This window comes from Portunus trituberculatus, chromosome 15, assembly GCF_017591435.1.
Source record: "Portunus trituberculatus isolate SZX2019 chromosome 15, ASM1759143v1, whole genome shotgun sequence".
NCBI lineage: Eukaryota > Metazoa > Arthropoda > Malacostraca > Decapoda > Portunidae > Portunus > Portunus trituberculatus.
Genome location: NC_059269.1, coordinates 3,371,742 through 3,387,725, shown reverse-complemented (window position 1 = coordinate 3,387,725; position 15,984 = coordinate 3,371,742). Strand labels below are relative to the sequence as shown.

Here is a 15,984-nt window from a genome sequence, read left to right as displayed (position 1 = left end):
TCTTCTTATCTTCTTATAAGAGGGAGGTATCGAGGCATTTGCTCCCCTAATTCTGGCTGACGGTTTTGGCACTTTTTGTACTCTTTGGAGAGCCAGCGCTCAAGTGGGCCTTTTTCTTAACTTTCTTTTTTTGCCCTTGGCTGGCCCTCTTCCCAAAAAAAAAATAAATAAAAAAAAAATAATAATCATACAATATTTCTGCTTTTCCTTCCCCACATTCCACTTGGTTTATCACTATCTCCTTCCTTAACATTATCATGACTCCTACTCCTCCTTTACCCACTCTGTCTCTTCTCCATACATCATACCTATTATCCAAGTCTATTTTAATTGCCTCATTTAGTTTTGTTTCAGCCAGGCATACAATATCCGGATTTTCTTTCTTTATGTAATCTCTTAATTCTAATTTACTTGATAAAACCCTGTCTATGTTCGTATACATCATTTTTAGTCTCTTGCCTTTATCATTTTTAGTTAAACTTGTTCCACTTTTTTCTCTTCCTTCTCGTTTATATACCATTTCCTTATCCTGTCTCCTAGAATTCTCCAAAAAAATGCCATTTTTTTCCTCTTCCGACCTTTCATTATTTTTTTCCCTTACTGCTGCTGCTAGTTCATTGTATCTCTTCCTTTCTTCCTCATTTCTATTTTTCTTTATATATCCTTGCAGCCTTCTGTTTCAAGTTTTGTTGTTCTATATAATATTTCTTCTGTTTCTCTATTTTAGTTATTTAATTGTCTGTTTTTCCTTCTTGATATGGTCCCATTCTGTTTATTTCTTCTACTTCCTCTTCCAAGTTCTGCCTATCTTCGTCGTTTAGATTCTTCAGTAGGTCCTTGACTGATTTCATTTCTTCTTTTTCTCTTCTTGGTCTATATTTTATATTTTTTTCTTTTATTCCAAATACGACTACACTCTTCTTTTTTTCTACAATTTCTCTAACTAGATTTTCTTTTGTCTTGAGGACTCCTATCATTTTGTTTGTCATATTTTCTTCTTTTTCTTTAAGTTGTTCTTGAATCACCTCCTGAAAATCAGCCTTATCTTTCATATCTTGGACTCTCCTTGCTTGTACTTCTTTTTTAATCACGTTCTGTACTCTTTCCTCTTCTTTGTTTACTAGATCTTTCAGCTTCTCTTTTTCTTTCTTGGCTTCAACACTCTCTTAAGTAGTGAAGTATTCGTCGTATCGAAACCTACAAATGCGCTCTCTCTCTCACCAACATAGTCATCATCAGCTTTTATTTTTTCCCTAATCTCATGTCTGCATTTGGATGGAACCATTTTTTACTCATGATACCTTAATAATTGATTTAATGAAAAAAAATGAGTCCACACTACCTGCCCAGGCCACTGTAAATACTGTACAACAGGTATGTAGTGAAGATCAGCTGATTGTTGAAACGGCGCCAGTGCGTCCTTCCTCAACCGCGTCTCGTGTGTGTGTATTTACCTAGTTGTAGTTTTACAGGGCCTGGGCTTTATGCTCGTGTGGCCCCGTCTCCATATCTACATTTATCCAATTTTTCTTTAAAACTATGTACACTCTTTGCTGACACCACTTCCTCACTCAAACTGTTCAAAGTCTCAACACATCTTTGCGGGAAACAAAATTTTTTACCATCTCTCAGACATCTTCCCTTCCTCAATTTCTTACTATGCGATCTTGTGCTTCTAATGTCATATTCTTCTCTCAGGATTAGTTACTCATTATCCACTTGATCCATTCTGTTAATTAATATATAATCTTGTATCAGATCCCCTCTCTCTCTTCTCTGTTCCAGGGTTGGTAGATCCATAGCTTAAGTCTCTCCTCATTTGTCATCCCTTTAAATTCTGGAACCATTCTTGTAACCATTTTTTGTAGTCTCTCCAATTTCCTTACGTGTTTCTTTTTATTGGGGGTCCACACAACTCCTGCATATTCCAATCTAGGTCTTATTCTAGTACTTATCAATTTCTTCATCATTTCTTTGTCCATGTAGTGAAATGCTAATCCAATATTTCTTAGCAAATTATACGTCTCTCTGAAAATTCTATCAATATGGCTTACCGGTTGAGTGTTTTCTTCCATTGTCACTCCCAAGTCCTTTTCCTTTTTTACTTTTTCTAGTTCTACTCCATCTCCCATCTTATAGATTCCCACGGGTCATCTTTTAATCTTTCCCATATCCATGACATGGCTTTTGTCCACATTGAATTCCATCTCCCATTTTTTACTGCATTTCCAGATCTTGTTTAAGTCTTCCTGTAGTATTTCACAATCCTCTTTTTGTTTAATGACTCTGCACAGTTTCGCATCGTCTGCAAACAGATTTACGTAGCTGTGTGTGTGTGTATTTACCTTTTTTTTTAAAGTTGTATATTTGTATTTACCTAGTTGTAGTTTTACAGGGCCTGGGCTTTATGCTCGTGTGGCCCCGTTTCCATATCTACACTTATCCAATTTTTTTTTTAAACTATGCACAATTGTTGCTGACACCACTTCCTCACTCAAACTGTTCCATGTCTCAACACATCTTTGCGGGAAACTATATTTCTTAACATCTCTCAGACATCTTCCCTTCCTCAGTTTCTTACTATGCGATCTTGTGCTTCTAGTGTCACATTCTTCTCTCAGGATTAGTTTCTCATTATCCACTTGATCCATTCCATTAATCAATTTAGAAACTTGTATCAGATCTCCTCTCTCTCTTCTCTGTTCCTGGGTTGGTAGATCCATAGCTTTTAGTCTCTCCTCATATGTCATCCCTTTAAATTCTGGAACCATTCTTGTAGCCATTTTTTGTAGTCTCTCCAATTTCCTTATGTGTTTCTTTTTTATGGGGGGTCCACACAACTCCTGCATATTCCAATCTAGGTCTTATTTTAGTATGTCCTTATCAATTTCTTCATCATTTCTTTGTCCATGTAGTGAAATGCTACTCCAATATTCCTTAACAAATTATATGTCTCTCTGAAAATTCTATAAATATGGCTTACCGGTTGAGTGTTTTCTTCCATCGTCATTCCCAAGTCCTTTCCCTTTTTTAATTTTTATAGTTCTACTCCATCTCCCATCTTATAGATTCCCACTGGTCGTCTTTCACTTTTTCTCATTTCCATGACATGGCTTTTGTCCACATTGAATTCCATCTCCCATTTTTTACTCCATTCCCAGATCTTGTTTAAGTCTTCCTGCAGTATTTCACAATCCTCATTTTGTTTAATGACTCTGCACAGTTTTGCATCATCTGCAAACAGATTTATATAGCTGTTCACTCCCTCTGGCATGTCGTTTACATATATGAGAAAAAGTATTGGCACCAATACTGACCCCTGTGGCACTCCGCTGTCTACTTCTCCATTTGGACTTCCTATCTTTAACTACCATCCTTATTTCTCTCCCCTTCAAGTAATTTTCCAACTTCTCAATGTGCTTCCTTTTAAGCCATCCTTCTCCTCTAACTTCCACAGTAATCTTGCATGTGGCACTTTGTCAAATGCTTTTTTTAAATCCAAATAAATACAGTCAACCCATCCCTCTCTCTCTCTCTTGTACTCTATCAACTATTCCAGAGTAGAAACTCAGTAAATTAGTTACACACGACCGTCTTTTTCTAAAACCAAATTGGCTATTTGATATTTATTTCTTGTCTTCAAGGAACTTGATCCATTGTTTCTTTATTATTCTTTCACACATCTTGCATATTACACTAGTTAGTGATACCAGTCTGTAATTTAAAGGTTCTTCCTTCCTTCCGCTCTTATATATGGGAACCACCTCACCTCTTTTCCATTCTACTGGTAGGTACTGTTCCATTTTGTATTGAGCATTTTATGATGTTCTTCCCTACATTCTTTCAGTATTCTGCCTGAGACTTCATCTGGTCCCATTGCCTTCTCTTCATCCAGTTCCTTCATTAACTCTTTTTATTTCAAGCTTGGTTACTTTAATCTCTTTCATATACACTGTCTCTCTATTACCCTTTGGCCTTTCAAATTTGGATTCTTTAGTAAAGAACTCCTGAAATTTACTATTTAACAGTTTTGCCATACTTTTTGGGTCTTCCACCATCCTGTTCTCTCCTTTTAACCTTTCTTGTGTTTCTTTTTGCCTAATTTTTCCATTTATGAATCTGTAGAACAATTTCGGTTGTTCCTTACATTTTTCGACAATTTCCTTTTCATAGTTCCTTTCTTCTTCCCTTCTCACCTTAGCAAATTCATTTCTTCCTGTTTTGAAGTTTTCCTTATTTTCTGGATTTCTGTTTCTCCTCCACCTTTTCCATGCTCCATCTCTTTTCTCCTTTGCCCTAGCACACCTTGCATTAAACCAATCCTTCTTTCCTTCTTCTTTAGGTCTATATTTTGGGACATATTCCCTGACTCCTGTTTTGTATATTTCCAAAAATAAGTTATACTTCTCTTGCACTGTCTCTGAGTTTTCCATCTCCTCCCAGTTTATGTTTTTAAAATAGCTCTTGAGGTTCTCAATATCAGCCTTTCTGTAATTTAATCAGTCTCCTTTGTATGATTCGTCTCTATCTTCCTTTCCCTCTTCTATATCCATTTCTAATATTACATGGTCACTCTTTCCCAATGGGCACTTATATCTTATATCATCGTTCATTTGTATGTCCCTTGTAAAAACTAGGTCCAATCTCACCCGATTGTCGTTTCCTCTGAATCTTGTTTTTCCTTTACTCTTTGGACCATCATATTATCTATCATTAGATTCAAGAATCCATATCCCCAGGCTTCTTCCCCCATACCACTTTCATAATTTTCCCAGTCCACCTCCTTACAGTTGAAATCTCCTACTAATATCACTTTTCTCCTTTCTTTAATGATTCTCGTTAGACTCCTTATTGTGTCATTTATCATGTCTTTATATTCTTGATTGGTCCATGAATTTGTTTTTGGTGGCACATATGTTACAATGATTGTTAACTCTTTTTTATTGATATGCATCTTAACACACAGTACTTCTGCTTTTCCTTCCCCAAACTCCACTTGATTTACCACCATCTCTTTCCTTAACATCATCATGACTCTCCTCCTCTTTTACCCACTCTGTCTCTCCTCCATATATTATACCTTTTATCTATGTCTATTTCTATTGCCTCATTTAACTTTGTTTCCATCAGGCATACAATATCTGGCTCTTCTTTCTTTATGTAATCTCTTAATTCTAATCTACTTGATAAAACCCCATCTATGTTTGTATACATCATTTTTAATCTCTTGTTCTTATAATTTTTTAGTTAAACTTGCTCCATTTTTTTTCTCTTCCTTCTCTTTTATATACCATTTCCTTACCCTGTTTCCTAAAATTCTCCAATAAAATGCCTTTTTCTCTTCCTCTGACCTTTCATTATTTTTTTCCCTTGCTTCTGGCACCAGTTTGTTGTGTCTCTTCCTTTCCTACTTGTTTTCATTTTCTTTATATATATATATATATATATATATATATATATATATATATATATATATATATATATATATATATATATATATATATATATATATATATATATATATATATATATATATATATATATATATATATATATATATATATATATATATATATATATATATATATATATATATATATATATATATATATATATATATATATATATATATATATATATATATATATATATATATATATATATATATATATATATATATATATATATATATATATATATATATATATATATATATATATATCTTTATAACCTTCTGTTTCTCTGAGTTTTTTTGTTCTATATAGTATTTCTCCTGTTGCTGCTTGTGATTTTAGTAGTATCTTAATTGGTCTCACTGTTCCTTCTTGATATGGTCCCATTCTATGGATTTCTTCTACTTCCTCTTCTAAGTTCTGTCTATCCTCGTCATTTAGATGTTTTAGTAGGTCTTTTACTGGTTTCATTTTGTCTTTTTCCCTTCTTGGTCTATATTTAATATTCTTTTCTTTCAGGCCAAAAATAATTACACTTTTTTTTCTGCAATTTCTCTTACTAAATTTTTATTCTTCAGGACTCCTATCATTTTGTGTGTGTGTATTTACCTAGTTGTATTGTACAAGGTTCGAGTGGGGCTCATAGTGTCCTGTCTCCAGGTCTTCATTTATCCAATTTTTCCTTAAAGTTATATGCTGTAACAAATTCATCACTCAATGCATTCCACTTCTCCACCATTCTATGTGGAAAACTGTATTTTCTAATATCCTTCACACACTGCCTCATCTTGATCTTCTTTACATGTCCTCTTGTCCTGTCTTCTGTCACCAGCATCAGGTCTTCTTTGTCATCTTTTCAATGCCATTGACTATTTTCTACATTGTGATTAGGTCTCCTCGTTCTCTTCTATCTTGAAAGGTTGGTAGTCTCATTTCCTTCAGCTCTTCTTCATATGTTAGGTCCTCTAGTTCTGCCACCATCTTTAAAGCAATCTTCTGTATCCGTTCTAATATTCTTATATAATTTTTAGAGCTTGAAGACCACACCGGTCCCATTGCATTCCCTTCATCCAAATCCTTCATTAACTCATTTATTTCAAGCTTGGTTACTTTAACCTCTTTCATATAGACGGTCTCTATAACCCTGTGGCCTTTCAAATTTGGATTCCTTAGTAAAGACCTCCTGAAATTTATCATTTAATAGTTCTGCCATACTTTTTGGGTCTTCCACCATCCTATTCTCTCCTTTTAACCTTTCTATTGTTTCTTTTTGCCTAATTTTTCCATTTATGAATCTGTAGAACAATTTCAGTTGTTCCTAACATTTTTCAACAATGTCCTTTTCATAGTTCCTTTCCTCATCTTTCCTCACCTTAACATATTCATTTTTCACTGCCTTGAAGTTTTCCTTATTTACTGGATTTCTATTTCTCCTCCAACTTTTCCATGCTCTATCTCTTTTCTCCTTTGCCCTAGCATACCTTGTGTTAAGTCAATCTTTCTTTCCTTTTTTTTTAGGTATATATTTCGGAACATATTCCCCGACTCCTGTTTTGTACATTCCCAAAAATAAGTTATCCTTCTCTTGCACTGTCTCTGAGTTTTCCATCTCCTCCCAGTTAACGTATTCGAAGTAGCTCTTGAAATTCTCAATATCAGCCTTTCTGTAATTTAATCGGTCTCCTTTGTATGAATCGTCTCTATCTTCCTTTCCCTCTTCTATATCCATTTCTAATATTACATGGTCACTTTTTCCCAATGGGCACTTATATCTTATATCATCGTTCATTTGTATACCCCTTGTAAAAACTAGGTCCAATCTCGCCGGCTCGACGTTTCCTCTGAATCTTGTGCATTCCTTTACTATTTGGTCCATCATATTGTCTATCATTAGGTTCAGGAATCTTTCTCCCCAGGCTTCTTCCCCGATACCACTTTCATAATATTCCCAGTCCACTTCTTTACAGTTGAAATCTCCTACTAATGTAACTTTTCTCCTTTCTTTAATAAGTCGTTAGACTCCTTATTGTGTCATTTATCATGTCTTTATATTCTTGATTGGTGCATGAATTTGTTTTTGGTGGCACATATGTTACAATGATTGTTAACTCTTTTTTATTGATATGTATCTTAACATGCAATACTTCTGCTTTTCCTTCCCCACATTCCACTTGGTTTATCACTATCTCCTTTCTTAACATTATCATGACTCTTCCAGCTCCTTTACCCTCTCTGTCTCTTCTCCATACATTATACCTATTATCCAAGTCTATTTTGATTGCCTCATTTAGTGTTGTTTCAGCCAGGCATACAATATCCGGTTCTTCTTTCTTTATGTAATCTCTTAATTCTTATTTACTTGATAAAACACCATGTGTGTGTGTGTGTGTGTGTGTGTGTGTGTGTGTGTGTGTGTGTGTGTGTGTGTGTGTGTTTGATTCTCAAAACAAAATATGCAACAAACCTGGTCAAGCTGTGATTTATCAGAGTCCAGCTGCAACATTTCCAGGATGCATCTCAGCACCAACACCTTCATTTCAGGAGCTTTCCATATCTCAAGTCGATCTAAGGTTGCATCCACAAACCTGAAATTAATTAAAAATATAAATATGTATCTATGTATAAAATCAAGGATGTATTTTGAAAAAAAATAAAAAGAATAAATAAAACTTACCTCTTTATGTCTCCCTCCATGACATGCCCAACACGTCCAATGCATTTTGTAATTTCCCAGCGGCAAGGTGGTGAGGGGGCAGCATGGAGGATTTCAAACAGCGATTCCAGAATGTGGTCTGCATTCCGGCGGACATACTTGACATTTTCATTAAGCATTATTGATTCCTGTAAGTGCAGTATAGTTTACATCCCCTTCCGTGAGCCAAGCTATCATTTTTTTGCACTGATTAAATACGTCTTAGATCATAACATTTCTAAGTATTTTTGTACAACTTAGATAGCACTTTCTTTTCTCTCTCAATTATTCTGGGTTATGTAATAATGCACAGAAACTCGAATAGCAAAGTTATGACTTAGAAAAAAAAAGTTTGTGGGTAGGCCTTTAGTTCTACCGAGGCATAAAACAAACACAAAATGAATGCAAAGAGAGTTCATGAAAAACTGGCTTATCTTCATGTACTGAAGGTGTATAAACTTTATATGGAAGCTAGACTGGAAGTAAGTGTGAAGCAACACTGCATGTGCCAAGTGTGATGGCTGGCCTAGCAACATACATTTTAATCACACATATTACAATTTCTATTATAACCTGATATCTTACAATTATGCATAATGAAAATTAGGTACTAACCTGAAGCTGCTGAACTTGAGCCAAATAACGCTCTGAGTCATCCTCCCGGGCCAGTCTCCGTAGCTGTTTAGAGATTCTTGAGTCTTCAATGAATCCTCTGTTGACATCTGCACATAAACAGGGATCAATTGGAACATCACAATATGAATTTGTTGGAGGAATTTAAAACATTGGACAATCTTGAAAAATATGACTGATTAAAAATATTAAAGTCTTGAAAAATATGACGGATTAGAATATCAAAAAGTCTTGAAAAATATGACATCCTCACATGTTCTTAAGTCATATAAGAAAGGCATCAGAATTAATTCTAATATTGGTTGTGGTCTCTGCTCATTCAGAAATGAATAAGATAACAAGAACAAAATAGAATATTAAAAGTTAAATCACAATTGGTATTTCTCAACCATTTGATTGGTAACATGTTTCGTGTATAACAAAGGGAAAAGCAACACTCCATGACATCAAAGAATAACTCTTTGAAACAAGTTGGTCGTGGAGTGTCAAGTACTGCAATATCCAGTAACAAAGGCGTCCTTAATGAACATAATCATTAGACCTCTAACAGTGTATCATTGTCACCTTTATGAGGTCGGTGTTTCATTAGATCCACTTTCTCTGCATGAACCTTTTGAGCCTCATCATCCGGAGGGAGTCCCTGCTCCATGCCACCTCGCCGCTCTCCAGGCGGGATGGGGCGGTGGTGTGGCAGGCCACGACGGTAACGCCCACTTCCTCTCCCTCCTCCTCCTCCTCCTCCTCGATATTCACGATGAATTCTTCCTCCAATTCCTGCATCTTCTCTATCTCCTCCTGGCCCTCCAACCATCTTTCATATGATGTACACTGTCTGAAATAAATAAAGACATTCAAATTATTTTCAAACAAAGTGCTGCACAATACTATTGCATATGTATCTTTCTAATAAAATGCACACCACACTGCTGACTAGTCTAGGGAAGCATTCTGGAATGTAGCAATATACAGTGAGTGTTTGAATTACAATACATAACATTGTGGCAGAGCATCCACATCCCCCCCTGTGATGTGCACTTGCCCCAAAATGATACCTTGCCCTGTCTCCACATTGACTAGATACTCACTCACTTCTGGCCGTCATGGTCATATCTTTGTCTCCAGCCCTATCTTGGTCATTTGAGCCCAAGAAAGGACAAGAATCCCAACCATGCTGGCCATGTAGGCCTCCTAGTGAGATCACAACTCCCTGGCTGTGACCTGAGGTGCCACTGTAACTACTCCAGTCACTTCATTTCACATCTACCAAGGCTGAAGAAGTGGACATGCAGCTGCTGGTGGCTTTTTTCACATATTTTGTATAATCTTTTTTTAATATACTGTAGCTGAGTTTTACATAAGTTTCTCTTCATCCTCAAACCATTGTCTTATACTTTAAGGCAAAGGAAAATTTTATTTTTTTAATCTGCAACCAGTAACAGAAGCATCTCTTTTGAGTTAGGGAAACACATACAAATAGATTAAGATGAAGAGAGGTTAAGAAGCTATCTAAACTCTCCACCATGAAGCAACCCTCAGCACACAACTTGTTTTCAAACTGAAGTTACACCTCTTCCTCACCCTGTCACAGATACATCTTCCAAGCTAGACAATTGTTTTTTTTTATACATTATGAGGATGAAAGATCCAGGAGTCAATCAACATTTAGTTTAACACAATAAAAACATGAAGAGTTACACATAACAATCTCAGTAAAATGCCAAACTCTTTTATAGATGAAGAAAGATATGTTTAATATGGTTAAGGTTGAGGGTATTATTTTGGAATTACAATGGGAAAGTGATTTTTGCATACCTTATTGGATTCTAGGAAAATATGTCTCCAAATTTCCAGAGGAAAATACATAGTTTATGAAATATTCACCTCTTCCCCAGCAAGTGTGAGGATTTTTTGGAGATGTCAGGTTTTTGGGTCACAGAAATGAAAAATGCAAAATTACTAGGAAAACAAAGGATAGAATGGTTGACAAGATAATTTTGGTCTGCCCTTGCATACATTGCTGGGTTTTACTGATAAATATAGCCTATAAACTTGAATTGATAAACATCCCTAGACATTTCCCACCAAAATTTGCTAAACCCAATCATAAATAGAGTAATAATATAAATCAATACCCTGTAGAATAGTCAGAATGTGATTTTTGCTTACCTTACTGGATAGTGATAAACTCTATTTCTCTGAGTTTCTGTTGCAAATTGGTATACTCAGATATAAGTGATTCTTTATCATATGAATAATTATCAAAATGTGTGGGAAGTATTACTATTCTAAATGATTTTGGATCCCAAGTGTTTGAGAAAGTGTTTGTTCAAAAGCGAATCTGGAACCTTAGCTGGAAGTGCGCATGAGTGGTAAGTTCTTCACGGCCAATAAAAAATTAAAAGAAAAATATCAGCTAATCAAATGACTTCCTATCTGTAAGTGAAGGCTGACTATCCACCTTGATAGAGTTATTGATCACTCTCTCACCATGTCCAGGTGTGAAGTGTTTTCATTCACTTATTTAGGTTATACATCAGTATTAAAAAGCAAAACTATGAAACATCACCATTGTTTAAAGCGCATGATGTTATTCCAAACTATGAAGTGTCCCAAGTGTCAATTGGAATGCATTTTTCCTGAAGAACAAGATGTTTGGCATTGCATGAAAAGTGACAGTACTGCAGTTATATACAGTATTAGCCAAGGTAAATATTAAGACAAGGCACACCACTCTATTTACTAATGTTTTCAGCTCTTCATTATTATATTTCATGGTAAGAGGTGACATTTGACTACATTTCAGCTTTCCCCACCCAAAAATCCCACTTCCCCACCATATCCCCAAGTTTGGTGGGTTTAAGAGCCAAAAATATCAATAACAGAGTGGCGTTCCTTGTCTTGATATTTACCTAAGTCAATTTAACGGTTATGTTTGGTAAGGTTATGTTATGTTATGTTATGTTTGGTTAGGCTAGGCTAGGTTAGATTAGTAACATCTGGGGTGTCCATATTTGGTTAATATCCTTAGGGTACGGCCCTCCTGTTAAGCGAGGTTAGATTAATATCCCTGAGTTGGGTTGTTGAGACTGTGCCCCCTGGCTAGAATTTCTGGATATGAGAAACAAAAATTTCCTAATGTTTCAAATATAAAGTGGACCTACGGACTTGGAATACCTCAAACTTGGAACAAAATATCCAAAAATTTTTACTCTCAGAGTTGAAACAAAATTCTAACTTGGAACAATCAGAAGGCGGCTGAATCTGGCGAGTCCGGGTGATGCTAGTGCCATCGGCAGGGGTTAAACATCAGTTGCCGCTTTGTTCTTATTCCACATTGTCGATCAGGACATTTGACCAGTTTTTCATTTAACCAGAGTCACTTAACCAGGTACAATGGTTGAGTAATATTCTATATAAGTACACTGATCTCGTAACTAACAAAAATATTTCTTAACTACTGTAGTGACAAGTTGTAACAGATGTGAAACAAAGAATCCACATACAACTAACTAACTATGCTAATAGTAGTGCTGCCACCACCCATTATATTCTTAATACTTCTTTAAGTGACACTCGCCATGAAGCTTGCCACCAAAAGGTAAAATATATTGATTTTGCATAATTCAATTCTTATTTATTTAGATAAAAATTTGGGTTTTGCAACAAATGGATTAAAATAATTTACATCCTTTCCTAAGGGAAAAATGGTTTTGGACTTGGAACAATTTGGACATGGAACAGCCTTCTGGAACGAATTATGTTTTGAAGTCCGAAGGGTCCACTGTACTAAATTGATAAATTTACGGTCTTACACCATAGTCTTACTTTTTGATAAAACTATTTTTTTCTGGTAGTTTTAGAACTACTTTAAATGAATCTGCACTTCATTTCTGTAGCAAATAATTAGTTTATTTTTATATTCTCACCCTCTCCCCTTCCCCTCAAGAAAAACACAGTTTATCCCCTCAGAAAAAGAAAAACACAGTTTATCCCCTCAGAAAATGCCATATTGCAATGAAAACGGAAAAAAATTATTAATACAAAACAGACTGAAATGTACCAGAAGAAAATAGTTTCATTATTGCAAAGTACCACAAAAGTAACTGTCCAAAATGTTGACTGTTACTGCTATGGAGAGTGCTCACCATCAGTGGTGCTCACTGCTACCCACGCCAACCTACTGAAACTTACATATTTAACCAAAACTAACCTAACCCTAACTTAGACCTAACTTAACCTAGCTAACATAAACTAGTAGAGGCGACATGCACCATTGATACATCTTCCTCGGAACAAATTAACTTTATTTAACACAATTAAACTGATCTAACCAAAGCAAAATAGCCTAAACTGATTAGCGACATCAAAAAACTAAACTGTTACCTTATTCGTTTGCATAAAATCTGGCGATACAATGGAAATAATTGAAGCAACACTGTACTCAGACACACATCTCCCATAGACTGATTCAAATTGAGTCTGCTCCTTTCCATAAACTGCTCTGATTGGCTAGATTTATCATGTATTATTCTTATTGGCCAGTGGTTGCATGCTCAAACAAAAGAACCAATCACTGTCATTGATTTTGTGTATTCACAAATGTGACAATACGCACACACGAATGAACAAACACACCTAATGGCACTTCTCAGTGTTAGGGCTTTCTTTGCCGTATTTTCAAGAGTTCTTGCTTAATCCTTATCCTTAACAACGTTGTGATAATGAATTTATATTTAATGCCTGTAGCTTTGATATTTTTAAAATTATAAATTACAAATCTTTAAAAATCATTGCCAATGTTATAAACAATTTGCAACAGGTATGTATGGGTTCAAATTACTCAGAATGAAAAGTTCTGTAAGATGAAAAGGGTAAGAAAAGTCAACACTATAATAATACCTACAAATTATATTATGCAGGTATTTTTCCCTGGATATCTAGAGATAAATGCCTTGCCTTACTTACAATTCTTAAGCTATATCTAACACTAAAATTTTGCCATTTCATCTTCCCCACCCACCCAGAAAATCCTGCATTCCTGTATGTCGCCAATCTTGTTGGAGGTGGACGGGATAAGGGGATCATGATGTAATACTAAAGAATGAACTACCTCTACCAGTCATTGCAGGAGACTATACTTGTCCATGAACACATGCAAAATGCATAGTAAAGTAATTGTTTACTGTTTAGTATTTGTCTTAATTACATGGCTTGCAGATTAGAAGATAGGGGAATTATCACCTGGTAGGCAATCCCTGTGAGGTACAGCTCCACAGAGGGGGGAATGGACATGCACAGTGGTGGCACCCAAACTTTGCAAACATGCCAGTCACTTTACATTTTAATTACAAGTGAGTATCACTGTAATGTATGGATGAGTTACGTGCCTTATGCAGCAAGTGGTAGTGCAATCTGCCATGGATGACATTACTCAACAAATCTGAACAACAAAAGACTCAGTGTGGAATGTAGAGATCTCTTAAAGGCATTCAGTCTTCAAAACAACACCGTCAGGTAATGAGTTCCACACATTAACACATCTCAAACTGAAGAAACGTTTTTGCCATTTAAGAGAAGAGTGCAGGTGAGCCAGTTTGAACCTGTGTCCCCGGGTGTCAACAAATGGGGCCAACACAATGAAGTCCTCAGGATAGATACAAGACTTACAGTGAAATATTACCCAATATTTAATCATATCAGCTCGAAGTAAACGTCCTTGAACAGAATACAAGTCTAAAGTGGCAAGTCGTTCACTGTAGGACAACTCAGACATCCCCTCAATCTGCTTTGTCTATTTTCTTTGAACTGACTAAAAGACGACGGTCCGATACAACCAGTGTTCCAAAGGGAAGAGCCAAACTCAGGTAAAGGTCGGATATGAAATTTATATTAGACCAACATAAAGTTCCTTACACACATCTATATTCCTTTATGACTTCATACCTATAAAATGTGAGAACACCGAAAAGTGAAAAGCTTGGGTCTGGTGACGCAGATGGCGATGCTTCCTTTGCCATAATAAATTATAACCATGCTCCAGACCTATCTACAAGAACAAACACAAAATATTTTCTTGGCTAACCTCTGCATGCGCAAGATGAGCGTACAATTGAAGGCTGCATTTGATCAAAACATTATGAAAGACGCAGGCCTCAGTGCTATCTCAGAAAACATTGTTGTTGTGCTTTTGGTCTTGATCTTGATCTTGATGCTACAGGTGGCTCGGGATCGCTCCAGAGCCAGGCCTTTGGATCGGCTGCTCCTGTAGAGGACAAAAAAGACAAAACAGAAAAACAGAAAGAAAAAAAGTAGCATTTCTCTTCGTTAATGATCCCTACACCTCGCTCACCACACTCTTCCCAGATACTCCTTCACAGCCTCCATCATCCTTTCACTCGTCTCTCTACACAGTCCCAGCAGCAACACCATCCATTCCCTTCCTGTCTTCTCCACTCTTTCATTCCTATTATGCCCTAATTCACTCAAGATCACTTGCATCATCTCATGCCTGTCTCTCTCATACTTCTCACACTCCAGCATGACATGCTCCACCGTCTCGTCCTCCCCCATGTTACATATCTGGCACACCTTGCTGCGGGACTCAGACCACCTGTAGTTCCTTGCATTCACATCCATACACTGTGCCCTAGCTCGGAAGAGGTCACCACCCAGGCTGCCATCATACCACCTTTCATACATCGGGCTTCCTTTTCCTTGTACCATTCCAGGGTACTCTTTCGTTCCATCCCATTCTTCCATATATTCAGTCCCACCCACTTCACCTCTCTGTCTATCTCACTCTTCCATTTCCTTGCATCTCATTCAGTTCCTACCCTGCCTCCTCTTGTCACGATCCATTCACGCTCATTTTGATTCCTCCCAGCCTTTCTCATCCCCCATACCACTTGTAAACCACTCCTCTCTGTCATTCTCATGCACCTCTTCCTCCACTGACTCCCACTTATAACAGCAGCTCCTGTTCCTTAAAAAAAAAAAAAAAAAAAACGGCAAACAGAAAGCTATCACCATAATTCACTTTACTGATTCACACATCTAGCACGCCACATTCTATCCAGGAATTCCTTCACAGTCACTCTATAATCTATATCATCCTGTCATTCATGTCTCCACACAATCCCAGCAGCAACACCATCCATTCCCTCTCAGTCTTCTACATTCTGACGTTCCCCAGTTCTCTCAGCACCA

At 36.4% G+C, this 15,984-nt stretch overlaps 1 protein-coding gene across 1 annotated transcript in view; it reads right to left on the bottom strand.

Moving 5' to 3' along the window:
- Window positions 1-15,219, bottom strand: part of LOC123504310 (serine/threonine-protein kinase SMG1-like) — a 71,561-nt gene extending 56,342 nt beyond the window's left edge. The window contains exons 1-5 of the mRNA XM_045254728.1: window positions 14,861-15,219; window positions 9,343-9,610; window positions 8,761-8,867; window positions 8,128-8,294; window positions 7,918-8,038 (exon numbers count right to left, since the gene is read on the bottom strand). Of these exons, the coding sequence (XP_045110663.1) occupies window positions 7,918-8,038; window positions 8,128-8,294; window positions 8,761-8,867; window positions 9,343-9,589 (642 nt within the window). The 5' untranslated portion in view covers window positions 9,590-9,610; window positions 14,861-15,219. The remainder of the gene's footprint in view (window positions 1-7,917; window positions 8,039-8,127; window positions 8,295-8,760; window positions 8,868-9,342; window positions 9,611-14,860) is intronic.
- Window positions 15,220-15,984: the final 765 nt, after the last annotated feature.